Source organism: Fonsecaea nubica, assembly GCF_001646965.1.
Source record: "Fonsecaea nubica strain CBS 269.64 chromosome Unknown Scaff46, whole genome shotgun sequence".
NCBI classification, from domain to species: domain Eukaryota; kingdom Fungi; phylum Ascomycota; class Eurotiomycetes; order Chaetothyriales; family Herpotrichiellaceae; genus Fonsecaea; species Fonsecaea nubica.
The window spans coordinates 56,524-84,292 of record NW_019173719.1 but is presented as its reverse complement, the minus strand read 5'-3'; the positions used below and the strand labels follow the sequence as shown (position 1 = coordinate 84,292).

General features: G+C 53.0%; 13 protein-coding genes across 13 annotated transcripts; 8 read left to right on the top strand and 5 right to left on the bottom strand.

Annotated features, from left to right (window-relative positions):
• Positions 1-312: 312 nt before the first annotated feature.
• AYO20_06941 (hypothetical protein) lies at positions 313-2,314 on the top strand (the record flags this gene model as incomplete). Its single annotated transcript, XM_022645229.1, has 5 exons — positions 313-610; positions 664-795; positions 848-1,354; positions 1,413-1,484; positions 1,560-2,314. The coding sequence occupies 5 exons, from the start codon at positions 313-315 to the stop codon at positions 2,312-2,314; spliced, it is 1,764 nt and encodes a 587-aa protein (XP_022498777.1).
• Positions 2,315-4,388: 2,074 nt separating this feature from the next.
• Positions 4,389-5,544, bottom strand: AYO20_06940 (hypothetical protein; the record flags this gene model as incomplete). The annotated part of the gene is made up of 2 exons (XM_022645228.1): positions 4,389-5,420; positions 5,473-5,544. The coding sequence occupies 2 exons, from the start codon at positions 5,542-5,544 to the stop codon at positions 4,389-4,391; spliced, it is 1,104 nt and encodes a 367-aa protein (XP_022498776.1).
• Positions 5,545-5,938: 394 nt separating this feature from the next.
• AYO20_06939 (hypothetical protein) lies at positions 5,939-6,931 on the bottom strand (the record flags this gene model as incomplete). The annotated part of the gene is made up of 1 exon (XM_022645227.1): positions 5,939-6,931. One exon carries the CDS (start codon positions 6,929-6,931, stop codon positions 5,939-5,941), a length of 993 nt encoding a protein of 330 aa, XP_022498775.1.
• A 152-nt stretch (positions 6,932-7,083) lies between these two features.
• Positions 7,084-7,500, top strand: AYO20_06938 (hypothetical protein; the record flags this gene model as incomplete). Its single annotated transcript, XM_022645226.1, has 1 exon — positions 7,084-7,500. One exon carries the CDS (start codon positions 7,084-7,086, stop codon positions 7,498-7,500), a length of 417 nt encoding a protein of 138 aa, XP_022498774.1.
• A 509-nt stretch (positions 7,501-8,009) lies between these two features.
• AYO20_06937 (hypothetical protein) lies at positions 8,010-9,255 on the top strand (the record flags this gene model as incomplete). Its single annotated transcript, XM_022645225.1, has 2 exons — positions 8,010-8,849; positions 8,929-9,255. The coding sequence occupies 2 exons, from the start codon at positions 8,010-8,012 to the stop codon at positions 9,253-9,255; spliced, it is 1,167 nt and encodes a 388-aa protein (XP_022498773.1).
• Positions 9,256-9,653: 398 nt separating this feature from the next.
• AYO20_06936 (hypothetical protein) lies at positions 9,654-11,189 on the top strand (the record flags this gene model as incomplete). The annotated part of the gene is made up of 2 exons (XM_022645224.1): positions 9,654-10,074; positions 10,141-11,189. The coding sequence occupies 2 exons, from the start codon at positions 9,654-9,656 to the stop codon at positions 11,187-11,189; spliced, it is 1,470 nt and encodes a 489-aa protein (XP_022498772.1).
• Positions 11,190-12,235: 1,046 nt separating this feature from the next.
• On the top strand, positions 12,236-13,150 carry AYO20_06935 (hypothetical protein; the record flags this gene model as incomplete). Its single annotated transcript, XM_022645223.1, has 2 exons — positions 12,236-13,023; positions 13,093-13,150. 2 exons carry the CDS (start codon positions 12,236-12,238, stop codon positions 13,148-13,150), a joined length of 846 nt encoding a protein of 281 aa, XP_022498771.1.
• A 565-nt stretch (positions 13,151-13,715) lies between these two features.
• On the top strand, positions 13,716-15,680 carry AYO20_06934 (hypothetical protein; the record flags this gene model as incomplete). Its single annotated transcript, XM_022645222.1, has 4 exons — positions 13,716-13,794; positions 13,851-14,420; positions 14,513-15,234; positions 15,345-15,680. 4 exons carry the CDS (start codon positions 13,716-13,718, stop codon positions 15,678-15,680), a joined length of 1,707 nt encoding a protein of 568 aa, XP_022498770.1.
• A 197-nt stretch (positions 15,681-15,877) lies between these two features.
• Positions 15,878-18,330, bottom strand: AYO20_06933 (hypothetical protein; the record flags this gene model as incomplete). Its single annotated transcript, XM_022645221.1, has 3 exons — positions 15,878-17,871; positions 17,944-18,097; positions 18,184-18,330. The coding sequence occupies 3 exons, from the start codon at positions 18,328-18,330 to the stop codon at positions 15,878-15,880; spliced, it is 2,295 nt and encodes a 764-aa protein (XP_022498769.1).
• Positions 18,331-19,182: 852 nt separating this feature from the next.
• Positions 19,183-19,746, bottom strand: AYO20_06932 (hypothetical protein; the record flags this gene model as incomplete). The annotated part of the gene is made up of 1 exon (XM_022645220.1): positions 19,183-19,746. One exon carries the CDS (start codon positions 19,744-19,746, stop codon positions 19,183-19,185), a length of 564 nt encoding a protein of 187 aa, XP_022498768.1.
• Positions 19,747-20,071: 325 nt separating this feature from the next.
• Positions 20,072-20,889, top strand: AYO20_06931 (hypothetical protein; the record flags this gene model as incomplete). The annotated part of the gene is made up of 3 exons (XM_022645219.1): positions 20,072-20,199; positions 20,345-20,681; positions 20,749-20,889. The coding sequence occupies 3 exons, from the start codon at positions 20,072-20,074 to the stop codon at positions 20,887-20,889; spliced, it is 606 nt and encodes a 201-aa protein (XP_022498767.1).
• A 510-nt stretch (positions 20,890-21,399) lies between these two features.
• On the bottom strand, positions 21,400-25,231 carry AYO20_06930 (hypothetical protein; the record flags this gene model as incomplete). Its single annotated transcript, XM_022645218.1, has 6 exons — positions 21,400-21,557; positions 21,669-22,554; positions 22,650-22,895; positions 24,089-24,728; positions 24,780-25,075; positions 25,133-25,231. 6 exons carry the CDS (start codon positions 25,229-25,231, stop codon positions 21,400-21,402), a joined length of 2,325 nt encoding a protein of 774 aa, XP_022498766.1.
• Positions 25,232-25,756: 525 nt separating this feature from the next.
• Positions 25,757-27,698, top strand: AYO20_06929 (hypothetical protein; the record flags this gene model as incomplete). The annotated part of the gene is made up of 7 exons (XM_022645217.1): positions 25,757-26,003; positions 26,053-26,138; positions 26,193-26,378; positions 26,433-26,495; positions 26,583-27,070; positions 27,121-27,297; positions 27,407-27,698. The coding sequence occupies 7 exons, from the start codon at positions 25,757-25,759 to the stop codon at positions 27,696-27,698; spliced, it is 1,539 nt and encodes a 512-aa protein (XP_022498765.1).
• Positions 27,699-27,769: the final 71 nt, after the last annotated feature.

Here is a 27,769-nt window from a genome sequence, read left to right as displayed (position 1 = left end):
CCCCTTGGGTCAATAAGGTGAATATTCACACTGATGAAGTTGAAATCTCTTCAATGTCATTGCGTTCTCTTTCTCTCACCTTTCTACAATCCTCCATCTCCCTTACAAAGTCCAATGTGTCGTTGTATCTGTTTCTCTATTCATGTGCCATTGTGATCTCAACAGCCCAGTCGTGCAATCAAGACTCTCTTACATCAACTCAATTTCTCTCAAGTGAGATCGGCCCAGTCAGTGGTTTGGCAACGCAAGGTGCCTGTCTTCAGTGCACCTCACGTGGGACTCCCTGATCCTGAGAAGAGAAGAGTCGAAGACATGGAGCTTCCATTGGACTCCAAAGTCACTTCTTCTGAACGCAGCAACAAATGCTGGTACAAGAAACTCAGCTTCAATTCCCGCAGTTTTGGCAGAAGTGGCCGTTCCTCTCTCGCCTCCACTGGCATGTCGGAACCCCAAGCAAGAAGCGAGGATGAATATCTTCTCAACAAACCCCTCCCTCCTCTTCCTCAACCTCCCTATTTCGAGTACATGTTCGCGGACGCTGGTCTGAAAATGAAGATGTCTGACGAGTCAATGACACGAACATTCGAAGCACACGACAACAATGCGCAAGGTAAGCTCATACTGTCCACTCACATTGGAATTTCTAAACAATTATTCCTTCAGTTGCCCATGAACTGGAGGCCAATGAGTTTCAAACTCGGACGTCCAATTCCCCCAATTCAGGTTTCATCCTCGACACACCCGAACTAGCCCAGTTTGCCTTCGCCCGAGCTGGTGTGGACGTGACCACCAAAGGTATGGCATCGTATCGAACTTCTCTGCTCTGTACCTTCACTAACCAAACTAGATGTCATTGACAACCACTTTGCAGCTCTTGGCACAGGCCTCGAAGGGCCTCTTTACATTGACGTGGAGGAAGAGTTGGAAAAGGAAAAGGCTACTGAGTCGTTCTTTGGCGGTGTTGAGGCGAGAGAGGGACCCTCTCCAGATCACATTCCGGTGGTCGATGAGGAAGGCTTTGCCGATCGAAAAGAAGGTCTGGAGGACTGGCCTCAGCTGTGGGCACCAGACAAGGCTCAGAGGACTACTCTGGCCGCCAACTCCAAAGTCCCCGAGCCTGAAGACTTGTCAGTCCAATTACTCGGCAAGCAAACTTCCTCAAACGAAGACAACCAGTCCAGCGACGACAAGCCCATTCTCCAGCCCAAATCTCGGAAGAACAAGATCAAAGGCTTCCTTCGAGATCCCTCCTTTCCTGATTCATACTACACTGCCGACGGTATCATCACCTTTCCGACTACCCAACCTGTCCAACCCGTCCAAGCTCCGCGTCCGTTAACGATCCGGAAGAAAGGTGAGTTTTATGAAATACAATGTTTCTCCTGTCCAAAGTACTAACAGACTCTCTCCAGTCAAGAAGAGGAATGCTCGCGACTCATTCGTGACCAGATCCACGGGCAATGAGCATGAGCGGACATCTGATGGTTAGTATTCTATTGCAAACACCTCTTTGGTGCTCCACCCCTGAGTCTCCTAAAATTTCTGACCGGTGAATACAGACGACAATATCCATCTCCTCTTCACCAAGAAGATTCGTGTGGCTGAGAAACTTGTTGATCAAGATGTCAACAGCAGCCGCGTCGTCTCAATGTCTGGCTCCATCTCCGATGACAGCTCATCCGCCTCCTCCTGCGACGACCGCAGCCACAACAGCTCCAGCACCGAGTTCACCGACATCACCTGCGACGATGACGACTCCGACGCTGCTCTGGCTCTCAAGCGCAAACGCCTCACCTCCGGCGGCTTGAGCGGCTACCCAGGCCAGTTTGAATCCTACGAAGCCGACTACCTCCACGTGCGCGCCGCCCACAGTTCGACCCTGGGTGCGCCGACCCCTTTCACCATGGGCGACCCGCTCCACCCGAACAACGAGTTCACGCACACAAACTTTGTCGAGGACCCGACCTACCCGTCCAAGAATTACACCAAGGCCGACCTGGACGCTCTCCCCGTGCGCTCTACCGCCCTCACCCATGCCGAACGCTGTGCCGCGCACGCCGCGTCCCTGGGCGACATCCGCTCCGACGTCGAAGAGACCCTCCGTCGGGAAATCCACCGTGAGTGTGCCGCCGCGCGACTCGAGGGCGTCTCCGTGGGCCAGTACCGCTACTACCAGGGATTCATGAGCTTGGAAGACTACATTGCCGCGCGCATCTGCGTCTGCTGGGACTTCTGCTGGTGCAGCAAACTGTGCACCATCTACGGCGACGTCCTCTGCCCATGCAGCGAGTGGATCGGCGTGCACGGCGATTGAACGGTCCAGGTTGCGGTCATCCCTCGAAGAGTTCACACGAACTGAAACCCCAAGATGAAAATGAGAAGGAAAAACAGCAGAAATTCCTTTCATGAAGTCCGAGAGGACTTGGTCATTTGATGGCTTGAGTCATCAAGTCAAGTCAGCAAAGCCGCCCTGCGCTCTACTGGCCAATTGGGACAGAGTTTCCTCACAGAGCCAGAGTGCTCTGCCACTGCACGTGCAGAAGAAGAGTGGCAAATGCGGCATAAATTTCTTTCCTCGCAATTTCATTACCCCCTCCACTCACACAAAGACGATATCAACCATCCGGGAGGGGAAAACAATCTCCAAAGATGAAACACCGCAGGTTGTCTCAAGGAAAACTGTCAAAGATGGCACTCCCTCCACCTCCGGCAAAGAACGACTCCAGCCCTTGAAAGCGAGAGAGGGACCAAAAAAAAAAGGCGGAAAGTGAAGAGAAACACTGAGAAAAAAAAAAAAACAGAAGCAAAAAGCTCCACAGACAATGCTTCGTGCGTGTGTTTTCCGTTGGTACGGTCTCAAGCCTCCAGAGAGATGAGATGAGGGGAAAGCGAGCCATCTCGCCATTGCTTTTTGCGGTTCTAGCCTGCGCATGTGCATGAGTGTGCAGGAATGGAAAAAGGGGATTTCAAATCGGTCGGAGTTGATTCAGGATGGACTTGTTCTTGGTATACCATCACCATGGCGTGCCAGGATATCATGGTCTAATGTTTTTACTTTGCTCGAGCGCAGTCGTGTGCTGGTTGGACATGATCGAGCTGGATTGGACCGAAATTTGTTCAATAGGGCAATGAGTGATTGGGTGCTGATAATAGGCGGTGCAATATCGGATGAACAACAGAAAGACACACAGACACACAGACAGATCATGAATGTTGGACGATGGCTGATAGATGCTGGAATACTGGAAGGAGAGATCCTCCTTAATGGGCTGCTCGATCACAACACAAGGGGGAAATTGGGTCTCATACCTACATATGTAGGTATCAAGAACGTGTGAACTGAGACTGGGACTGAGACCTTACATGTCAAGTCATGAATTGGCTACCGACTCATGTCATGTCATGCCATACCATACCATACGTCCCCTGGATATGGGAATGGAATGTTAATACAATAATCGACATGATGAACTGCGCTTCGACTCTTCCTTGTATAGTTTCAAAAAACCACCAACTCACTCGCTCACTCACTCACTTACTCACATCATGTACCTCCCCGCCTAGTTCTGTGAAAAGCGGAGCGACCAGCAAGCGGCAGGACATCAACATTGAGGAATTCTTGCCAAGTGCACAGAGCGCTTCCTGCATTCAGCGGCGTGGACAAGAATATTCGCAGAGAAAACAACAAGTGCTATCAGTCAGTCATGGTCATGGTCATGGTCATGGTCATGGTCATGGTCATGGTCGGTGACTAATACTCAATAGCAAATAGTCAATAAGATGTAAATGGAATTAAAAAAGAAGAGCTATGAAATCAAATCAAGATCGAATGTCCAGCCAGCTCTTTGTAGTTTTCTTCGAGCAACGAGCACAAGATATTGACCATGTCCCCACCCAGCGAGGTGGGCTTGAAATGTTCTCATAATCTCTCACGGCTTTCAGCCTCAGCATCGGCTTTCGTCGCAGTTCCAAATTCAAAGTTCCAGCTCCAACTTTGTGTTGATTCTGTGCGTTGTGTTGATAGAAAGTATCCGTGTCTTGGTGCGAATCTTCGTCCTCATATTTCAATGCTGCTCGACTATGGTACCCCAAAGCCATCACATGCACTAACACTCAGTGATCAATCGTCGAGCGCTCGAAAAGCCCATCCATCCGCCTATGTTGTCACCATTCGCCCCCAAAATTGTATCTCTTTCTCATAAAACAAAGCCATCTTCAGATGTCGCGTGTCGACGAATCAAGGCTTCACCTCCTCGATTTGCTCCAACTGCCACGTTCAAGGAGACAATAGACCTTTCAGGAATCGGACGGTGTTTGTCATAATACCTGTGGAGGAAGAAAGGGTTAGCCACGAAAACAAGGGATGCTGTCCTGTACAAGATGACCACTCAAACCTTACCTGTGGGCACATCCCTCGCAGGGGTCGAGTCTTCTTCTGCATGACCAGCAACGTTGGAGGCACTGTCCTCGGGTCGGATTTCGACATGATTAGCTAGCTCCTGTTGAAGCATCTGGTTGACAGAGTCTGTAGCCGTGGAAAATCTCGTGGCAGATACGGACGAGGCCGAGATAAGAGAGAATGACGACTCTCGCATGGTCACAGTGTCGTCGGGGGTGCTCTTGGAAATATGGGCCCGGCCTTTTGGAGGCAGCGTGATTATCATCCCGGGTTTCAGGCTCTCCAGAGTGATTTCGCTGTCGGCATTGACAAGTCCTTGCTGCCCGTCCATGAAGACACCACTCAATGGAGTAGCTGGCGGAGAGTACTCGATGCTTGGAAGTGGTCTGTCAGAGGGATGCATGCTGGACTGAGTGTTTCCTTTGGATACAGCAGGGAGATTTGGTCGAACTTCATTCGGTTTCACGGGTGCTGCCGCTTTGGTGGACAATGGCTGCGATTTCTTGATCCGCTTCGCTTTCGCCTTCGCCTTCCGATCATCCCTCGGGCTGGAAATAAGCGAATCGTCGTCTTCTGACTTGATCACTTTGACATCAGCAACATAGTCCTCATCTCCTCCTGAAGACAGAATGGCGCTAGAATCAACATCACTGTCCAAGAAAGCCTTGATGTCAAAATTCAACTTCTTTCCCCTGGTGCGGCGGCGAGACGAAGACGGCTTGAAGTCAATCTGGCCGTCGACTTGAGGAGGTCCTGCGGCATCTGCGTCGTCTTCGTCGTCTCCATCCTCGACAGCTTCGATCTTGCGCTTGCGGCTTGCGGCGGTCTTCTTCTTTCCCTGACCTGCCTTCAGTCCTTGAGCAGGTTGCGGAGGTGGTGCGGTAGCTGAAAGGGCAGGTGTTGCAGTAGCTGGTTGTGCGGCGCCTATGTCGCCGTCAATCTTCTTCTTGAGTCGCCTCCAGCGAACCTCCACTGCTGCCCTAGTCGATCCTGTCGCGATGGCCACAGCATTCCAGTCGATCTATCAGATGTTAGTTGAGGTGCATTAAGAGAGCTATCGTCGTTGTATGTACCTTTCCAGCGGCATTTGCGAGACAATGGTACAGAAAGACGACGTTGTCGCCAGCTTGGTATGCAGGAGCCATGACGGCGAGTTGTTGGTTGCTTAGACTTGCAGAGGAGGGTGTGTTGAGTCGGGGAGGGATAGGATAGGGAGTTGGGAGAGTGAAACCGAGGGAAACGAGTTGAGCAGACAATAAAGAGCCAACGCCTGGTCATGGAGAGAGGTAGAGGTAGCAAAGTCTAAATATGTCTGCGATCAGTCTCAGGAATGTCTGTCGATGAGAATGAGGCGAAAGTGAGCCAGAGGTGATTTCAGGTACGGATGAGATTGCGTCTCTCCCTCACTCAATTCCACTTCAGTTGGTGTAAAGTCGCAGAAGCCGCGGGTTTCTGCTGGATTGGAAGGTCAATCAATAGTCTGGCCGGTGATTAATGGAACTCATTCGACTCATTCGCCTCAATAGGATTTCAGACAATTCATGTATTCATCTCAACGTCATTCGTTTCTCCCTGACTGGGTTTCTTGACTGCGATCTGATTTCGTGTCATAGACTCGACCAAGGCTTCCTTGATGACAGTCTGGGCTCCCCTGGCAGCCGCAATAGCAGCTTCCACCAATTCATCGAACCCAGTTGATGTATTAGCATTTTGTGTTGATACAGATCCATTAGACCATAATTCCACAATCTCATCCCTCGACGGTAAATAGCCGACCACACAGCTGGACTGTATATCATCGTGCTCGACAGCGGCAGGATCTAGCACGCGTAGGGGCTTTGAGTCGGGTCCAGGTACGACAGCTCCGACGCCCGCAGCCAACAGATCTAAACAGTCGATCTTCGCATCGGCCAATGCCGCCATAGCCACATTGATTGCCGCTGCCAGCAGGTTGAAAAGTCCTAGGCCCGCAAATCGATCTCCCTCCCCTTGGTCATCTTCTCCTTCGAGGACTATTACTGCGACGTCAACAGCACTCTTTGGCCATCGGTCTGGCAGGAGGACCCCTTTCAGTGCATTTTCCAGGTGCAACCCCAAATCCTTTTCGGTCTGGTTGGGTACGTAACCTTGCCGGACACGGGTCGCAAATGGAGCGAATTTGACAGATGCGCTCAGTTGTGCATTAGGCGAGAATGATGCGGTTCTCGGCAACGGCTTCGGCCCATGTACAGAGCACGACAATTTTATGGCGGAGGATGTAGGATCAAGAGAGGGTTTGGGCTCCGAAGGGCTTTCGAGTTCGAGGTATGCAGATCCACTGGCTGAAGGGACTATCCCGGTCTGTAGAACTACGCTCGGTGTCAGCTTAGACCAGTAGGGAAGGAAGAGGAACACCGTACATATCTTGCGCAATTCGTTTGGTTTCCTCACTCGTTGTCGCAACGCTGTCGCAGTCGCAGGCTGCGAGTAGGGCGCAAACACTGGAGAGCTGGTCGTGCCTGCAGGCCCATTGATTCTTCGTCTGTCGCTCATGACATCGCAATTCTGGATTGAAGGAGTGAACGTCCCAGGAGGACTAGGAAATGGACTGAATCGAAAAATACTTGAGAGCAGCAGTCACGATGGTTTGCAGTCGCCAAGGTGTGGTTTAGTTCCTCGCGCCTCATCCCGGATCGGGAAACAGGATGCTGCCGCCCTTGCGCATCCTGGCTCGCGCGAGCCGCCTCATCGGTATTGGACTACGTGCGGAGACTGCACCTGGGACTCGGCCTCCCAAGCTGTCCAATCATGACATTGAAGTGTGCGAAAGCGGCGTGGCAGCATCGACCATGGCGGCAACTCCGACATCGTACAGCTTAAGCTCGCTCAACCTCAACTGGAAACATGACAATGACAATTTGAAAGAAGTTATAGTCGCATTCCATGGTGTCTCACCACATTGCGCCAGTATGCGTAACGTTGGGCCTCGTGCATGGAGCCGAACGGCCATGAAGCAAGGCTGGGACTTTTCTCAGGCTGACTCTTCAATCTTGCGTGTGGGCGGCTTCGTTGGCGTATTCATCTTCTCATTTGCCCAGCTGTTGCTGGTGAGCCTCATCTAGACCATCCAATTTTTGCAAGGTCCCATCATAGGCCCACATTTGAGCCAGAGGAGGATCTTGACAGCGGCCATCAGGGCGACGACGCGAGCCGCTTCGATCTTGGTTGGTAACCTCGGTATCAGCTCGTTGACGGAGCCGCGCTCGCTAAGCGCCTTTCCAAAAGGTGCCTTTCTGGGATTGTTACAACGCCTCAGCATTCATTCCAGAGCTTTCTTTTGGCCTGAATCTCTGGATCAGCATGACTCGCACGGTAGATCATCCTGTGGGAACATACCGTGCCTATCGCTCTCATCGCCTGGCGTACCCTCCAGGGCCCCATGCATCGCTTCATGATTTCGAGACCACGATCGGGGCCGAGGTAACTCTGGAGTCTTTTAAGACCGCTTGGAACACAGCCTGGTCGGTCCAATGCCCTAGGTTAGCCCGCCTGCGCCTTTCTACTGTATATGTGCCGGCTCCGTCGTGCATAGTCACATTACCACCCAGGATTCATGTCGACACCTACCGATATGGAAGAGTCTAAGAATACCTCGAAAACACTCTCTTTGGATCTCCCTGGAGGCTCAGATATTTGTCATGTCTCGATCATCAACACGACCTGTGATATCACGGTACCACCCCACTACCTTGTTGAGCCCAAAATCCCCGGTTACGAGTGGATCAATCTTCCTACGTTCTCTTACTATGTCAAGCACGAGAGGCTTGGAACGGAGCTTTTATTTGACTTGGGCGCTCGAACTGATTGGCAAAATCATGTGCCGCATATATCTGGCCTGATACAAGGTCATGTGCAGGGGGTGAAAATCGAGCAGAACGTGCAAGATATTCTTGCCAATGGCAACGTCGATATCTCTAACATCGACACATTTGTGCTTAGCCACTGGCATTTTGATCATTGTGGAGCGCCCTCAAAATTGCCAAAGACCGTCAAGATGGTTGTCGGTCCTGGTTTTCGGGAGGCTTTTATGCCCGGCTATCCTACTAGACAAGACTCACCGTTTCACGAGGCCGATTTCGAGGACCGAGAGGTTGTGGAGCTCAGCTTCTCGAGCTCTCTGCAAATTGGTCAGTTTAAGGCCCACGATTTCTTTGGCGATGGGAGCTTTTACATCCTCGATGTACCAGGACATGCGGTCGGACACATGGCTGGCCTAGTTCGGACCACCCAGGACACGTTCGTGCTGTTAGGAGCCGATACCTGCCATTTTGCCGGCTCTATCAGGCCATCCAAATATATCCCAATTCCTGACATTATTCCGGAAGGATCGGCGCTCGACAGGCGTCTGCCACGTCCTTGCTTGTGTGGAGGATTTCTGTCATCTCACCCTCATGGCGAGGACGGTCGGTCGGTATGTAGATGCACTCTCCCCCCGTATTCCCAACTCCACCGCGTTACTGTGAGTTGACAGAGCGCCTGTTGTGTATCAGGAACCATTCACACACATCTCGACGGATGCAGCTACTTTCTACAAGGACCCGACCGTCGCAGAGAAGTCTGTGCTTGGCTTGATGGAATTTGATGCGGATCCTCGTGTTCTAGTGACCATCGCACATGATCCAGCAGCGTTGGATGTCTACGACTTTTTCCCTCGTGGCAGCCTGAATGACTGGCAGCAGAAAGGATGGAAGGAGGCTGCTCGGTGGGGTTTCCTGAGCGAGCTACCTTACAACGGCAAGACCGTCAGACCCGTCCTGGTAGATGGACTCTACAAACAGGGTCGGAAAATTCGAGGCTTGGAGCTGCATGAAGCATAGCCCCTGTGAGCTCGGAAAAGTCTGGAAGCAAGTGGTTTTCATTCATTAAACGCCAATAGCCCGCGTCCCAATTTTCTCCTGGTATAACAGACACTCTAATGAAGTTTGATCTCTACAGCAACAGCACCTCTTGCTGTCCATTTATTTGGTTGGCCTGGTTGCCGAAACCGAGGTTATGCAGCCTTGACACATTTGGCCAAGGCTGGCGTCGTCGGCCTCGGGCCTTCTCAGACATTTTGATCCCGGCACCTGGCCCGCGTCCCCATCCCCATGAGCCAACTGTATGGTCTACGGCCCGGGTCCATGCGTCAGTGAGACTCAGCAGGTCCTTTTCAATGCAACACCACGCCTACCTTTAGTTTGACGCATATCCAAGTGCTTGTCGAACCTCCTACGAAATGGGTAGCGCCGAATCACTGAACCCCAAAGACTTCACCAAACTCTACCTCAATGGAGAATACGTCAGTGCACAAAGCACGGAAACGTACGCTCTATTCAACCCCAAGGATAATACCAAGGTCGTGGACGGCGTCCCCGTGGCAAGAGCTGCCGATGTTGATTTGGCCGTGTCCTACGCCGAGGCGGCATTTCGAGGGCCATGGAGCAAATTCTCTGCCATGCAGAGGACCGAGTGTCTTCTCAAGCTGGCAGCACTCGTTGAAGACAAACTAACGCCCATCCTCACACTCGACTCCCTCACTTCTGGGAATCCAGTGTCTCTAATTCCTACAAGAGAGAAAAACTACATCAAGAACTGTATCCTCTACTACGCCGGTTGGACGGATAAGCTCAAGGGGGATTATTTTCCTGCCGACGATGGTGCGTCCCAACGAACGTTTTCCTGCCTACCATATCGATCTTGCTGATTCATGATCACTATCCTAGGATTTGTTAAGCTCGTTCGTCATGAACCTTTGGGCGTGTGTGCAGCTATCAATCCGTTCAACGCTCCCGTGGCGACCATGATGCTCAAGCTGGCACCATGTTTAGCTACCGGAAATGTCATGATCGTTAAGCCGTCGGAAAAGACACCTCTAGGATCCCTTGCCATTGCCCCGCTCTTCGAACAAGCTGGGTTTCCTGAGGGCGTCGTCCAGGTCCTCCCTGGAGACGGACAGACCGGTGCTTTACTAGCAAGCCATAACCGCATCAACAAGATCAGTTTTACAGGCAGTGTGCCCACCGGCAAGAGAATTCAGATGGCGGCAGCACAGAGTAACCTCAAGCGCGTCACCCTTGAGCTTGGAGGTAAGAGCCCTGCGCTTGTTTTCGACGACTGCAACATCGAGAATGCCGTTACCTGGACCACGAATGCTATCCTGGCTCGGTCGGGGCAAGTCTGCGTCGCCGCAACAAGAATCTACGTCCAAAAATCTATTGCGGATCGCTTTGTCGAAAAGTACATCGAGAGGATGAAAGCGGCAGCATCTGATCTAGGCGATCCCCAAGATCTCTCGGTCAAGCTAGGACCACTGGTAGACGCAGGACAATTCGACCGTGTCCTGAATATGGTGGAGCGTGCAAAGTCACAAGCTGACCTGGTCGTGGGCGGGGTCCGGCACGGAGAGACCGGCTGCTTCATGGAACCTACCGTGTTTCTCAACCCTCAACCCGATGCGGAGATCTATAAGAATGAGGTCTTCGGTCCCGTGGCCGTGATCAGGACGTTTGAGACGGAGGAGGAAGTAGTTGGCTGGGCTAACGAGTCTGACTATGGCCTGATGTCTGGGGTCTTTACCCGGGATATCACTAGAGCCATGCGGGTTTCAGCACAAGTGGATTCAGGGGTGGTAGGCATCAACTGTGTGAGTTACATGAATATGCAGGTCCCGTTCGGAGGACGAAAACAGTCGGGTATCGGCAGAGAAATGGGTGAATATGCGCTCAGGGCATATACCGAGCCCAAGACGGTCTTGATCAATATGAATGCTTGATATTTGTTGTCGGCAATGAAGGCCATGGTATCGTCACAGCCCCAAACCCTCAGTCACCAGCCACCGAGCCAGCAGTCTCAAAGATTGTTCACGTAACATGACATAGAGCAATGGTTTGACACCGTCTTCGCCAAGACTTGGGTCTGTAAACCGATCTCACCAAAATGTACCATGTCGAACTTTGCGGGAAGCAGTAGAGTGTCGAAGCCGCAGCGCAAACATGTTGATATTTACTAGAATTTTTGCCAATCTGCGCGGTCGAGGGACATGTGTTGGAGCCGTTTAGGGCCTAGTTACCCTTACTGGGTATCGAGGCCCGTAATTAATTATTTAGTTCCGCGACCCCAGAATAGGCTCGTTCTGCGCTACTAACTTCCTCCATTGGGTCACAGACCACCAGCCCCGTGTCACGTGACCGTCCTTCGAAATGAGGATTTTGTTGTCAACGATTCACGGAATCGTCTCAATCGGCATTTCCTGTTGTTCCCCGGCCTCTTTCAACATGCAACACTGCGCCCGGCCTGGATATGAGTGTGCCGGCTATCAGGACTTGGTTCGGGCCAGTCGAAGCAAGTTACCGAGGTCACCTCGTAAGGAGGTTGACATGCCCTCCTCCGATCGCCAACCACAGATATTGCAGTCAAATTCCGACTGTAGCAGTGCCATAGCCAGCGTCTGTGGGACAAGATATCCAGGTGACCCGCTATTCAGCTAAGTTGTTTTCCTTGCGTGTATCGCCTTGCCCGACGCGTGCTTTCTTGCTGCCCGCCCATCGTTTGCTTGGGGGGGGGTGTCATCCGCTCTTCTTGCGACATCTCATCTGCTGGGAACCTATTTGTTTGTGATGGTCGAGTCTTGCGTCAAGCCTTACCTGTTGACGACAGTCAATTCGCCGCTCCCTATTTTCGCGCCGCGTTCTCGGTTCATTGTCTCTTTCGCCAGAGTTGATGTCTCGCGTCACTGATCAAGTCTCCGCAACGACAGAGGCTCGGCAGGCACCATGGGTTTCAGCAGTTCTCCCGTTTGTTGTTGGCGGCTCCTCCGGGATGGTTGCCACGGTCTGCATTCAGCCGATTGATTTACTCAAAGTGCGCCTGCAACTAGCAGGAGAGGGCGCCAGAAAAGGACCGAGACCCACAGCGTTGTCTATAGCAAGGACGATTATCAGCCAAGGCAAGGTCACTGACCTCTATCAAGGCCTCTCAGCGGGTTTACTGCGTCAAATCGTGTACGGCACCGCTCGACTTGGTCTCTTTTTCACCTTCGAGGACATGATGCAGCAACGACTCCAGCGACAGGGATTGCAGATGGGTTTCGAACACCGAGCATTGGCCGGACTGGCTGCTGGTGGGTTGGCCGCTCTTGTCGCGAACCCTACAGAGGTTGCGCTCGTGCGAATGCAGTCCGACGGCTTACAGCCAAAAGAGCTCAGGGCGAACTACCGGTCAGCTTTCGACACCTTGGCTCGCATCTCTCGCAACGAAGGGATGCTGGCTCTATGGTCGGGCGCCTTCCCAACCATGATAAGGGCCATGGCGACCAACTTCGGCCAACTGGCATTTTTCTCGGAATCCAAATACCAATTGTCAGCCCACACAACCCTTAGCCCACAGGCACAAACAATTTGTGCTTCAGCAATTGCCGGAATATCAGCCGCCTTTTTCAGTCTGCCATTCGACTTCCTGAAGACCCGACTGCAAAGGGCAAATGCTGCGACTGGGACGCCCGTCTACAGAGGTATGTGGCATTGTGCCTTGAGTGTCGCGAGGAACGAAGGGTTCCTTCGATTTTACCGTGGGTTCGGTGCATACCTTTTCCGGATCGCGCCCCATTCGTAAGTGCACCCCCCGTCCGGGTCGGCAGAATAAAGTCCAAGAAAGGGTCACTAAACCAAGTCCAACAGCATCATAGCACTTGTCGTTGCCGACAACATCAACGCCTTCCTTAAGCAGGCTCAATAAAAATCAGGGCCATGTAACACACATGGTAGCTGTCTACAAGTCGATTCAATCTGCCCGCGTGAATGTACGTAACACCTGAGAGTGAGCGCCTCACTTCAAACACCAGTAGAAACGTGTACAACGGCGGAGGCTGGTCCAATCGCTCTTAAGGTGGTGTGCACCAACTGTACCTCGTAATATGCGGGAGGTGCAAATTGGCTACGGTAAGCTTGAATATCGTCCCCGAGAATTTCAAGCCAAATCGAACGCAATACATATTTGACTTCGGTTACGCTGGTGAGAAAGTGACACCCTCGGTAATGGGGATGAATGGGACTGCTCGCTTTGATTCTGTATGCCTCGGAATCCACTTTATCCGCAGGTATCGCTACCTAAACGAGGGAAGTCGGTAAGTTTTGACGATAGCGTCTCTCTACCCTTGAACGGGCTAAACACGAGGTATTTCGTCTTATGCTGCGGAGGTCCATGTAAATCGGGGGTTACGGCATCGACAACCTCTAGAGAGCGACCTCGAAGTCCAGATTCGATAATCGATACCACCGACCATCGTCCATTCATCTCTGCGATGGCGGCGCCTCCGGTCACTTATCTGCCTTCAAAAGATTATGTGTTGCCAACGCTCGACCTTTTGACATTACTCTTTGGTGGGTTACCCTTGGTTCGCGTCCGAACTTGGCCATCTGACACTGAGCGCATGCAGAATCACCGTGGTGCTTGGGCGACGATGCCACCGTGCTACATGTCGAGGCCGCCCATCCCAGCAACTCGGTCACCAAGGCGCAGACACGGACGTGGACGAAGCGAATCGCACACATCCTGAGATCTCAGTATGGCATCGGTGCTCGGGGACGAGGCAAAGACGTGGTCCTCTGTGTCTCGACCGGTCAGGTCCTCCTGCCAGCGCTATTCTACGGGACGATCGCCGCCGGGGGTATCTACAGCTCAGCAAGCCCCAGTTATAGTTCTGTCGAGCTCGCACGGCAGCTCAAGCATGGCAACGCCCAACTGGTCGTCACGAGTAGTGACTGTCTCGAAGTCACCGTCAAGGCTTGTTTAGAGGTTGGGATAGGACGGGACAGAATCCTGGTCTTGGAAAGCAAGGCGGGCGCAAGGACACTCCACGATGCCACGGGCCGGGGTCCAAACTTGCTCGGCGGAAACGAGAATCTGGACCAGATGCTGGAGTGGGAACGTATTACCGACGAGAAAGAACTGGAGGAAAGCATCATCTGCTTGCTCTACAGCAGCGGGACCACCGGCGTGCCAAAAGGTGTGTATGGGCGGGGGACCATCTTCTTTTCGCGCCCGGCTGTTTTCACAGGTTCATACCTCTTGGATGATCGTTGACGGCGTGTATCTTAGGCGTCAAGGTGTCGCACACCAACCTCGCTTCCGAGGGTCTTCTCCTGGGCCTCCCGATCCGGGAGTACGCGAAGAGGCGGAAGCTGAAAGACCCCTCGTTCACTTTCGCCTACCGCACGCTTGCACATCTACCGACGGCACATGTGGCCGGGTGTTTGGGGTATTTTGTCAACCCCGTGGTATCCGGTGGCACGGTGTACTGGATGCAGAGATTCGACTTTGCCGGCTTTTTAGAGTACAACCGACAGTTCCGCACCACGGCTTTGTTCTCGGTGCCCCCGATTTATCTGATGATCGCCAAAAGTCCCGAAGTCACCGACCATTTCAAGACGCTGTTGCACGCCGTATCTGGGGCTGCGCCAATGGGGGCCGAACTCTCGCGACAGGCGCAGCAAAAGCTCGGATGCCATCTCTCGCAAACCTGGGGTCTCTCGGAGTCGATGGGTTCCGTCACATCCATGCCGTGGGACGAAGTCGATGATACCGGGAGTATTTCTCCGTTGATGTCCAACGTCAGGATACGCATAGTCGACGACGACGAACAGGACGTGGAGGAAGGGCAACCGGGCGAAATCATCTTTCGAGGTCCCATGGTCACTCGGGGTTACTGGCACAGTGATCAAGAAACCACCGCTGCTTTCACGCGCGATCTCCGGTGGTTCAAGACCGGCGATATTGGAGTGAGGAGCGACCAGAAGTTCTACGTCGTGGACCGCAAGAAGGTGAGCCATCTTTTTGTCCTACTCCTTCCCCTTCCTTGAAAGGGTATAATAGCCTGAGTGCTTCGTGTTTGACTGACTCGGGGCCATCTTTTGCGTGGGCAATGATGTAGGAACTCATAAAGTACAAGGGTCTCCAAGTGGCCCCCGCCGAGCTCGAAGCCTTGCTCCTTTCTCACCCACTGATTGCCGATGCCGCCGTCGTCGGCGTACCAGCATTGGATGGGAGCGGCAACGAGTTGCCTCGAGCCTTTGTGGTTGCAGATGAGACGAGAATCTCGGCCGCCCAGATCGCCGATTTGGTCAAGGCCAAGTTGGCCAAGCACAAGCAGCTCAGAGGGGGTGTCGTCTTCGTGTCGAGCATCCCCAAGAGTGCCAGCGGCAAGATCCTGAGGCGGGAGCTGAGAGCGATGGCAAAGAGTGACGGCGTGGGAAGGACGAAGCTCTAGACTCGAGAAGCAGGCTGAGAGGTGCCGTGTCAACGACCGACTCGAAGGCAAAGAGGGGGCAAAGGGTCGCCTTGGATCTAAATTCCTGCCCCCAGGCAGACGGGAGCGCAGAAGGCTTCGTTGACAGCCGACAGATTGGCTGGATACGATACACCCGTCTACTGGGATGCCAGCGCCTGCAGCGCGCACATAAATGCCTATGAAATTTCAAGACCGGTGCCGAAGCCTCCGTCAAACCCGTGCAGGTTACTATTTCCCTCGAAATTGAACAAGGCATCCACTAAATACCAATTGTCATCCTTGTCCGAGTTGTTTTCGCCATCTCCATGTGAAGAGAACTGGTTACTTTCTTGCATGTCATCACTCATCGACGCCCCGCCACCCATGGGGTCGTGCAGACTCATGGTCATTGCGTCGTTTAAAGGTCCTTCCATTTGGTCGGTTTGCCCATAGACTGGTGGATAGTCCTTGTCGACCGTGTCCAACAGCGTAGTTGACTGATTCGGAGCCGCCGGCATGTCATTCAAAGAGCCGTCAGGGGCCAAGAATGTCCGATTCTCCGACGATGCGTGAACGACGCCGCCGCCGGCAGAATGCTCGCGAGAGGACAGCGGGCGATCTGCTTTTCCCGACGGGATCTGCACGTGAGCCTTTTGGATGGCGGCCTCGAGAAACGAGATTGCCGAGTCTGCGGAGGCGTAGATTTCGCGCAATTTGTGCAGAACCTGCATGCATCGGTAAAAGCGGGCGATGCTGGCGTTTCGCTTGTCGTGGTCCGGAGAGTTGATGTCCAGCAACAGCGTGATCACGGTGGGAGACAGGACCATGACACCACTGGTAGACAGGAAGCGGATCTGATCCTGGGCTTGCAAATCCGCGATGATATCAGTGATCTCGTTTGCCGCCTGCCTGAGGATCTGCCGGGCCGAGATTCCGGATTTGGAAGGCCTCGCCCGTTGCTGCTTCTTGGGACGGAAGACTTGGGGTCTGTACAGTGCGGACAGCGTCGTCAGATACACCATTCGCAGGAGCGCCCGGTGGACGTTGGTGACCGGGTCAACCGGCACTCCGCCGTATTGGTAAGCCCCGACGACGGTGTACCGAGCTTCAGGGTGCAACTCTTGCTCCCACTTCCTCAGCTGCTCCTCACACCGGGTGGCCTCGGACATTTGTAGGGTCGACCGCTGTGGGCTCAACATCATGCTTCCGCCCGCGGTGCCGCCTCCACTTTCAGTCACGAGAGAGTACTGCGTGACCAGAATGTGGCCGATACAGACGGTCAACTTTGCCAGATCGATGCACGTGTAGACGAGATCAGGCCGGGAGACACAATCCAGCACGCTCGGCGCGCCCCCGAGCAAGGTAAACAGCTCGTTTGGCAATGGCTCCGTGTCGAAGTCATCTCTTTCCAACATCGGTGTATCATGGTCTTCGAGTTTGATCCACGCGGGGCGGCGCATGCCCAATGCGATCAGTCGGTCCCGAATGTGGCAAGCCCACCACAGCCGCTTGAAGAGTCTTTGTGTCTCGCGATCCCGATTCGCGTGCGCGTGGCGGCGGTTGAGGCCCATGGTATAGGCAACGGATACGCTGATGCCCATCCAATACCACGTGTGCTTTCGATCCTCGGGCGACTCATACCAGTAGGTCAGAAGGAGCACGGCTTGCAGAACCGCAGCATCGTCCGACTCGTAGTCAAAGTCGTAGAGCATGCGCGCCGAGGTGTAAAAGGCCTTGCGTGCCTCCCGTCGATCATTGTATCCGTGGTTCTGAAGGAATCGGAGATCGACGAACGTGCTGCCAGCGAACATGACCGCCTGAAGGGTCAATAAACTGATCTGGGCGAAACCGTCGTTTCGCGCGATGGGTATAAGAAACTGCCTCAGGTCCAGTATGGGCATGAATGGGTGCACGTATTGGACGTAACTGCGCAGGAGTTCGTTCCGCAGACTGGCGTCCGGGACCGTCAGAGCACCCTTGTGCGCGAGGAATTGAGCTCCAGCGGCGTCGATGCAAGATGGCAGAGGACGGACGAAGTTGGGGAGCTGGTAGGCTTGTTCGAGTCCGGACGGGACAAAGCAGTCCTCGTTTTGCGAGGGATTGATGAGTGGCGCGGAAAGTGCTGGTTGGGAGGCCTCGCTCACCTGACTAAAGTCGTATGGTCGGTGGTGTTCAGTATCTTGGGGCTGATCTGCAACGCCATCAGCTACGAGGCACCCGCGGCCGCTGGGGACGAAGCCGGGACGCTCCTCTAGGGACTTACGCGGCACAATGGCATCGGTGTCTTCCACGCCGGAAATGACACAGTCGGTCCCGGAGTTACTCAACAGGTTCGACGGTTCTGCTTGACTGGATCTGTTGAACCTCTTCTCAAAGGTCAGACCAACCGGAAGGTCATCGGCGTGGTCAGAAAACGACTGCGGCGAACGGTAGTGACTGGGTTCTTCCCTCGTCGCCCTTGGCACTTTGCCCCTTCGGGAGCCGGTGACGAGGCATTCCACACGGTCGAGGCGACAATTTGTGCACGGCACTCCATGCTCAACGACGTCGCAGCGGACTTTGCGTGAACGGCATGAGTGGCACGCTTTCGACGCTCTTCGTCTTGCCGCTGCCCCCCCTCTGTGATCCAGGCGAGGAGCGGATGGTCCATGTCCGGGCGAATGTGATTGCCGTGGCACTGAAGGAGAATGACTGGCCATCACCAAGCTTTTGGCACCTGTCGCGTCGCCAGGCCACGAATATAGAAGATACAAGGGGGTTCGATGGAGCAAAGGTCTGGACAAGAAAATTTTGGGAGAGTGAATCCTACCTGACGCGACCCTGACTCGTGAAGCTCGAGCCTTGCTGGAGCCAAGCGGACGGCGACCAAGTCTCTGTCGATTCCTGGCCCAAGCCCCAAGCCCCCAGGCCCTGCAGGCGGGGCGCTCCAGGGCAAAAGGCGAGGAAGAGTTGGGGAAAGAGGGGGTGTACTCTTGCAGAGCTAACTAGGTCAAGTAAGTTCGGACCCATTTTATCCAGGCATGGGTACCGAGTACTTGTTCTGTGACATGCCGCCCATCCCCTGTTCTGTCACTAATGGACACGAGGATGTGGGTGGGGCGGATCTAAGCACCCCGTCTCCTTACCAAGTACTCGGTATGCTGGTAAGTTGCTCGACGAATTCACAAAGGCCATCCCCACGACAATGATAAATCTCTATCGGTGGTGTTTCTCATACTATCCACCGTGGTGGGATATTGGCTGCATGTCTTTTTATATTGAGTGATCGTTGATGTCAGCGAACAGATGTTGCCTGCACGGTAACGGCTTCAGATAAATCTAGCGGGATGTCTAGGTCGTGGCTCCAAGCCTCATATGCCATCCTCTGCGAAATCTGGAGAACTGCATCAGGGCCATACTGGTGACAGAGCAGACCAGCACCGCGGACCGCGGTCTTTCCCGCCGAACCGAGGCTCAACGACGTGCTCGGACACTGACCAGGTGGCGCACGCCAAGCCAGTCTTCAGAGATATGCAGGTGCATTGGACGTTATGAACAGTGTTTCTGCACTGCACAAGACGGCGCTTTCCGAGTCGAGAATTTCCACCGTGACGACAATCTTCCGTCCCATCTTGCGACAGAGCGTGGACTTTGCAACGATGACTTGCGGGGTTCGAACGGGTCTTTTGTACGATATATTGATGTAAGCCGTGTAGACGCGTGGTGGCTCCGCGTCTCCAGACCCTTCATTCAAGCCTAGGAGCACGCCCGCGCACTCATCCAACAAGACGGCCAAGAATCCCCCGTGGATCGTGTCACTCCAGCCGTTCAAGTCCGAGCCCAGCGAGATCAGTGTGACGGCCTCGGTCACGGGATCATTGGGCTTGGCCGGAATGGCGGAGAGGGACACGGTGGCTCTGATCGAATCCGACGAGCGTAGAGTGCGCGTAAACAGTGTATTGGCCCGAGCATGTTCGTTGGGTTTGCGTGTGATGCCAGGAATTTTCGAGTAGCGGGTAGGGTCGAGGTAGGCTTCGCACCAACCTATCTGCCGAAAGAACTCGACGTCTTCAAGGTTTCCGTCCATGGTCGCGTCCGAGTTGAACATGTAAAAGTCGATAGGAAGGATATTTAATATGCTGGCAAGAATGTATTATGCGAGGCACAGGGACGGACCGTTGTTTTGTCTGGCCGGCGTAAACGTGCATGTCAAGAATACCAATCCCGAGGTAGCAAGGGGACAGGAATTCGGGAATGCTACCCTTTTCCGGTCCTTCGCGGGCGACACGGCCACGGAGGGGTGGGTTATTGTTGGCTGCATGGCAAATTTCTTCAGTACCTCCTGTACAGGCTTGAGACCAAATTTCGAGGATGCCCCTTCAAGTGCCTGTTGGCGTCTTTCAAACCTGAGAATGGCCCGATCTGGTAAAATCACGGGGCCCCCGCCTTTGCGGCGGTCGGCGGTGATATCTAGTTCGGTCATGCCAGGGAGTTTTTCCGATTTCAACCGCGCAACACCAAATTACATGACCAGTTCAAGGTATGTCGCCAGTGGTAAATCTCAACGAGAGCTTGTAGTATCTGCGAAACAGTGCGACGCAGAGAGGACAAACTCGTCAATGGGATAGGGATGGAGTCGAGACGCCCGCGGCAGGGACCAAATACTTTCTTTGATCCGGTTCCAGGCTTCACGCTCTCCCCATTCACGCAGTCCAGCAATTAAGCAGATCCCGAGCTCGCCTCCGAGAAGCATACAGCTCAGCGGCCGCAGAACAGCGCAACCACACTATGGAGGAAATCATCAAAATGCAGATCCCTTGCCTTGACGCCATGATCGAGGAGGCGAATCGCACGGCTCAGATCTTCTACGGCTCGATCCGCACGACGACCGTCGACATGGCGCAGCTAGGCCACAGCACCCCCCCAAGGGCACCGACTTCTTCTCCATGCAACTCAGTCCGGGCTACTTTGTGGCCCCCCTTGCCCGTCGACGACGCGACGCGCAGCAGGTCGAAGAACCAGGTGAGCCAATGGACGCCGGACGCGCCGGACGTGGACACTTTCCGGCCCGAACGCTGGCTCGTGTTAGACAAGAACGGTGAGGAATACTTACGACGCCCAGGCCGAACCGCCAGATGTGGGGCGGCCTGGGTCCGCGCGGCTGTTACTCGAGGCGATTGGCATATCTGCAGCTGCGCAACATGTTGGTCATGATGATCGGGAACTTTGAGTTGAAGAAAACACCCGATCGTGTCAGCGGCTGGCTTGCCGCGAACAATTTGGCCAGATGGCCTCGACAACAGCGTTGCCATCCCAGTCCCAGTCTTAGGCAGTGGGACTATAGTCTTTGGTCCCTACCATAGTCCTTACTAATTAACTACTATACCTATTATGGTAAGCACTAGTCTACTTATACATTAGCGTTTAAGCGGGTGAATTACTGGGCTAGTAGGTAATAGATTAGTAATTTCTCGCCCCTTAGGAGGTACGGAATAACGTAATTCCGACCAATCAGCCAACATATTTCCAAAGTGTGGGTCGGGACTTGGTTGGGACTACCGACATCTGAGGCTATAGTCTCCAGGGACTATAGTCCTAAGAGACTAGACCAGTTGGGACTGGTTAGTTGGCAACGCTGACCCCACTTCTTCTTTCAACCAAATTATTTTTAATCCCCCCAGACACATCCCCCTCCGCAGGCTCATACCGAGCTCTCGGACAGTAACTAGCTACGGCAAATCTACAACTTCGCGTTGAACTTGGCCTTACCCAACTCGTTGCGGTCCACGCCCATGGATTGGAAGAGGAACTCGGTCTTTTCCTGCTGCTGGGCCAGGCGTCTCCTGACCTCATCCTTGCGCTGTTTGTTCTCCCGACGGCCGAGTTGGTGTAGATGAGCTAGGCGCACAGACCAAAATTAGCCTCCTTCTCAGGAACGTCAAGAAGGATGTTCAAGTTCATTTTGAGATTGAGAGAGAGAGAGAGAGAGAGAGAGAGCAAAATACGAACCTTCGTCTGGCCCATCAGCAATCCGCAAGGTCCTCAGGTGCGCCCACATGCTCGCTAGTGGGGTGTCCTGGCCCACACCCACCGCACCGTGTACTTGAATTGCTCGGTCCACCACCTCCAGCGCGACCTGAGGCACCTTGATTTTTGCTTCTGCAATCTCCTTGAGCGCAAACTTGGCGTCCATCTGGTCAATCTTGATCGCGGCGTTGAGGACGACGAGCCGTGAAGCATCGATCTCGATGCGCGACTTGGCGACCCATTCTAACAGGACGCCATGCTCCGAGAGTTGTTTGCCAAATGGCTTCTTGCGCTCGTCATTGAGACGGTTGATCAGCCACTCTAAAGCATACTCAGCGGCGCCTATGGCACGCATGGCGTGGTGAATTCGACCGGGACCGAGGCGACCTTGCATGATTTCGAAGCCGCGGCCTTCGCCCAAGATCAGTGCGTTGAGCGGCACCTTGACATTGGTGAAGGTAATCTGGCCGTGGCCGTGAGGGGCGTCGTCATATCCATATACGCTGAGCATCCGGTGTATCTTCATCCCAGGCGTGTCTGACGGAACTAGTATGATAGATTGTCGCCGATACGGATCCGGGTGGTCCGGATTCGACTTCCCCATGACGAGATAAACCTTACAGCGCTCATCGCCGGTGCCGGAAGCCCACGTCTTCGATCCATTCAGTAGGTAGTGGTCGCCACGGCGTTCTATACGTAGTTGAATATTACTGCCGTCGGATGAAGCAATATCAGGCTCGGTCATTAGGAAGGCAGACCGAATTTGGCCCTCCATCAGAGGCTTCAGCCATTGATTCTTTTGAGCGGGCGAGCCGTAGCGCGCGAGGACTTCCATGTTGCCAGTATCGGGTGGGGAGCAGTTACATGCCTGAGGGGGCCCTTTGTAAGTTTTCACATTCTCTTGCCATTCAGGGGCACGGGTTTCAATCCAGAAAGAACGAAACAAAACAAAAAGAAACGTACCTCACTTGCTATGCTACTTTTGCCTAGATACTCGGCCATCAAGGCGTATTCGAGATTCGTGAATTGCGGGCCGTCCTTGTAATGATTTTTGGGAAGAAACATGTTCCACATGCCCAGAGCACGAGCTTTTTTCTTCAATTCATCTATGATGGACGGGTGACCATGCCAGCGGCCGTCGCCGGTCCCAATCTGGGCGAGAAAGACCGGATCCGCCGGTATGCATTCTTCGTGCACGAATTTTTCGACCTGTCAAAGACGGGGTTAGGCAGCGTGTCCCAGCCGGTTTCCATCTCTAGATTGAGCAGCAGGATGGATAGATGGGGGCAAGAAAAAAAGGACAAAAGATGTGGGATGTGCAATGGTCGTTTCGATGACTGCTTTGAAAGGTAACAAATATAGTCGCTAATAGTTTAACAGGACCGGGGAATCCAAGGGAAAGGGGGGGTCTAATACCACATCCAAAAGCTTTTTTGCCCGTTCCGACACGAATGGAAGGGCAATGGGTGGGATGTTCTGAGATGCAGAGATAGACATCGAGGAATCTCTCCGGCACTTCTCTTGGTTGACAAATTTGCAGGTTATGAGGCAGGCAACAAGGAACAAGCTATAATATTTCTGCGATCAAGAACAGATCTTGTCATGAACAACTTTCTACTGACGATGTGCTCAAGGGAAAAGAAGTGAAGGTCAGGTTATTAGACGCCGAATAGTTGTGGGTTCAGCTATTTTCCAAATCTATGGAGAATGGAAGCTGCATGAGCCTCGGTCCAATGTCCTTCAGAACTCTACCCCGGAAGGCTGAACGATCCTTGATCATTGAGACACATAGGAGAGCTGTTCCTGATCCGTAAATCATAGACCTTGCCGGTTTGACGGGGCGGTTAGGGAGGTATCCCACGTGAACCCCATGCATGCGGCGGAGGAAATTCTACCCGAGGAGATCACAATACCCTCGGGCTGGGGATCTATGTTACAAAGACACTTCTTGACAGGGCTACAGTTTGAACTTGAAGTGATCGATCAACTTTGGGGTCAGCCAAACCAATGAAGTTTTTTCGCGTAAGTTCAGGCACTTTGTAACAATGAGACAAATTATTTTCATTCTCTTTCAGGGACAAACAAAAGGTACAAATCCGGAGACCTGATGCCTGGTACTCGTGCAATTGTGAAAATGCAGACGTGCAAGCATATCGAAAGGGTTCGAGAATGAATACCAGGCGGGTGTTCTTCCTCAGTTAGAGTCCTTAGATTGACCTCCCATGACCGCGTATCCCCATGATAAGTGGCCGAGTTCGTTGGCTGTGTACTCATGAGCTCCTCGAGCACTATAATTTCCCTGAACTCGGTGTGCCACGTTTGCGGGAGGACAGTATGCGCTTCCCTTGCTGAGTTTTGAAGCGCAACACCAACTCCCATGCCCAGCGTGAATTGGGTGCTACCTGGGGGCCAAACTCGGACGCCCTCGCACTGCTATTCTGTCTTAATGCGTATCTGGCCGCTATTCCTTGCATCACGACCGCAGTCCGGAAGGCTGAGAAGGCATCTCCCCATGCCAGATCTTCTGAGGGATCCCATCCTATCACCTGAGCATACCATGCCACGCATTGCTGCCTGGTGGGGAGTCCTGGTGTCGCCCCCGGTTTGAAGGCCGCCGAGTCCTTGTTCGCGCCGACATGAGTCGATGCAGTGGCGGACACAAACGGAGCCGTCACATTCACCAAGTCCGCCAGTGGATGGCCAACTGTAGTCATTTCCCAGTCCAAGACACCAATGACGCGTGGCTCCGTTTTGTGGAATATCAGATTATGCATCATATAGTCACCGTGAATGAGGGTTTTGCGATCTTCTGGTTGATATCGAACATCCTGAAATGCCTCGGTCATTTCGTTCAAGTGAGGGACCTTGGCGACGGGGACACCGGTTTCCTTGTCCCTTGCCTGTGCCTGTTGTATCGAGAGGGACGTGAACGTTCGGATCTGGCGGACATAAAACTTGTCGGGCTTTTCCAGGCTTCCCAGGCCTACCCCTTTATAATCGACCCGATGGATCCTGGCAAGCGTTTCCATGGCTGACCGCCACCTGATGAAGTTAGTCGGGGGTGTCCGAAAGTACCACTTCTGCAGATCCTACATGCTTGTCCTTTCCGATGGACTGACTCCTGGCAGGGACTGCTGGGTAAAGATCCGGCCGTCCAAAAATTCCATGACGTAGAAAATTGTTCCGATGATGGCGGGATCAGTGCAGAGGCAATACACCTTAGGGACGGGAACGTCGGTATTCTCGAGAGCTCGAAGGACTCGGTATTCCCGCTCGACATTGTGTGCTGTTTGCGATAATAGTGCTCCCGGAGGCTTTTTCCTCAGAACGTATCGATTTCCGTCGGCGCCGGTTAGTTGATATGTTGGATTCGATTGTCCGTCCCCAAACTTGCAGAGCGTATCGTTAATGGTGAGTGACGGCTAGAGGTGCAAAAGGCCACTCACTTGTTTGATACTCAGGGGAGTCTTGATTTCTGGCACGGATGTCTCCAGATAGTTTTGCAGTGCATCGAGGTTGATGGGCAGCCGGACCGGCCCCGCCATTCGATCAGTTGCTGCGTGCGAAGGAATGAATGCCTTCACTTCTCTATGCTGAACTGCGCCGACAAGTCTGCTGGGAAGCGATTTTGATCTCTCCAGCAATCGACCTCAGAATTTTTGGATCAAATGGCTATCCATGACATTTTCAAGGGACACGTTTCGGATAGCCTCAAGCTGCGTTGACGTGTATGGTTTGGTGCTCCTTCGGCAAACCAACTAACTGAAGGACATGCCACTGAAGTTGATAGCCTCGGGTACCAAAGATCCAGCAGAGCCGGTTCCGGGCTGTGCACCACTGAGGAACCTGCAAGCTTAGCAACCCATCCAACCTCCAGCATTCAATCAAGTCCCTGGCATTCTGCCACTGTTGGCTTGCAATAGAATCCTCCACTTTCAAAGACAATCCTGTCTGAGTGTCATTGGTCCCAAGAGCTTCGTTCAGTTTGAAATTGCCCAAGTTTGGGTGATCCAATACCTTTTCGGAATAGTGGAGAACTCCCAAACCAGACGAGGGACAAGTAATAGAGAATGGCTGAATCATCCAAATCTATAGTCGAGGAAGATATCTGGGATTTTGTGGACACTGAGGACATTTTTGAACTCGATCCAGCTTCTGTAACCACTGAGCACAGTGTTCTGTCATTCATCAATGGCACCAGCGACCTCAAGGTTGACCTGGACGGGCAGTTTTCCAATGCCCACCAGCATGGCGACTCGGGCCAGGACGCAACCGTCAACCATATGTTAGAGTTAGAGAACACACTTCTCAAATCAAGTGAGTTCACCATGAATACTCCTCGTGGCCAGTCACTGACCATGACAAGCCGGGTTGGGGGTCTTGCCACAGTCTTTGGAGTCGCTTGTGGCTCCTGAAAAGGCCCATGACGGCCAACAGGAACTTACAAATGGGGTAAGTTGTGTTCGTTGGAATGAGTCCTCAAGTCAAACCCACTGATAAAATCAGCCTGATTTTCCAGACATCAGCCCAGACTTGCAAGATCGACTGGTGGAAATCTACTTCCAGAACTTCCACCCGCTCTGTCCAGTGATCGATGAGATCGAATTTTCCAGTTGGTATGGCTCCGACCGACTTGACGACAATCGAGGGAGAGAACTCCTTGGTGCCATCAATTTTGTGGCTTTTGCTCATGTAAGTGACGAGGAGCTTGGACGGAGTCCTTTCACATCGATACCTGAAGCGCAGAGAGCCTGCTTCCGCACCATCAAATACGTGTTTGACCAAAGTTCTCAAAGTCGGCCTGGGGATGTAAGTCTGGTTCAGATTGCACTGCTCCTGAGTCATTGGAGTCCCTTTGATGATTCCAAAGAAGTAAGCACCTACTGGGTTGACCAGGCTTTCCATCATGCCACCATTGCAAATCTCTCCGAGAGCTCCGAGGAATACAGCCGTGTCATCTGGTGGTGCTGTGTCGCACGGACTCGGGCTCTCGCTCTCGGTCTTCGTCGCCCAGACAAGGTCACATCTCTTGAGCCGGGACGCATGATACAATCCGAAGACTTCGGGTCTATAGCTTTCCTTGCCCGAGCGGCGCGCATGGATGGGAAGATTTTCGAGATTGAAGCTTTCATCGCTCTCTGTAAATTGTCCGACTTGATGGATCGCATTCTGCTTCTTCGAAAGAATTCCGGAAAACTTTCAGACTGGAGGGCCGAAAACCCTTGGCTATCCATTTGTAAAGATGAATTGAATCACGTCGTCAGCGTTGACAAGGATCTCCGGAATTGGGAGAGCTCGCACCGAGGTTTACTTGCCAGAAACAACATAATGGCTCAGACGAGGTCCCAGCTTTTGACGCTCCAGATATTGCGAATTGTTCATTTGTGAGTGATGAGGCCGGCAGAACCAGAAGCGCAAATGCTGACCCTTTCAGATCAACGTTGATGTCGCTCTATGAGCCATACATGAGATGTCCTATCCAGCAGAGGTCTCCAGCCTTCCTCTTGCACAAAGCATCCGTAGAAAGAGTGAAAGAAACTTCGTTCGCCATCGGTGATGCTGTCCAGAGCTTGTGGGAGGTCGCCAGAGTCGAGGACCTGCCTGCCTGGTTGTAAGTCTGCTTTTTTCCGATCTATAGAAAAAGCCTACTGACAGCCACACTGTAGTCCTTGTTGGATCACTCTGCCGGTTGCCGTCCTTCTTGTCTGCCTCGGTTGCAGACATGGGGAGCTTCAACTGGAAGTAATGCCGGTCTTAGCCCCCATGATGGAGGTGCTGAGAAAGATGCAGTCACGCTTTGAAGGTGGTGGCTACGTCGCCAAAATCATCGAGAGCATCACGAGAACGGTCGACGTCAGGGTGCATTCCTGGGAAGAGGAGCACGTAATATCATGGTTACCCAAATGGCTCGACCGCTCTCCTGAGACGCTCGAGTATCAGCTGCTAGCCCGTGCAGCGCAGATGGTACGTTCGAGTTTTGCGGATAAAACCATCGCGGTCGAAATTGTATGAGTAGGGCTCGGGATCAATTTCATCATGACACGATTTCAAAGAATTCATCAATTGGATAAACAGAAGGCATT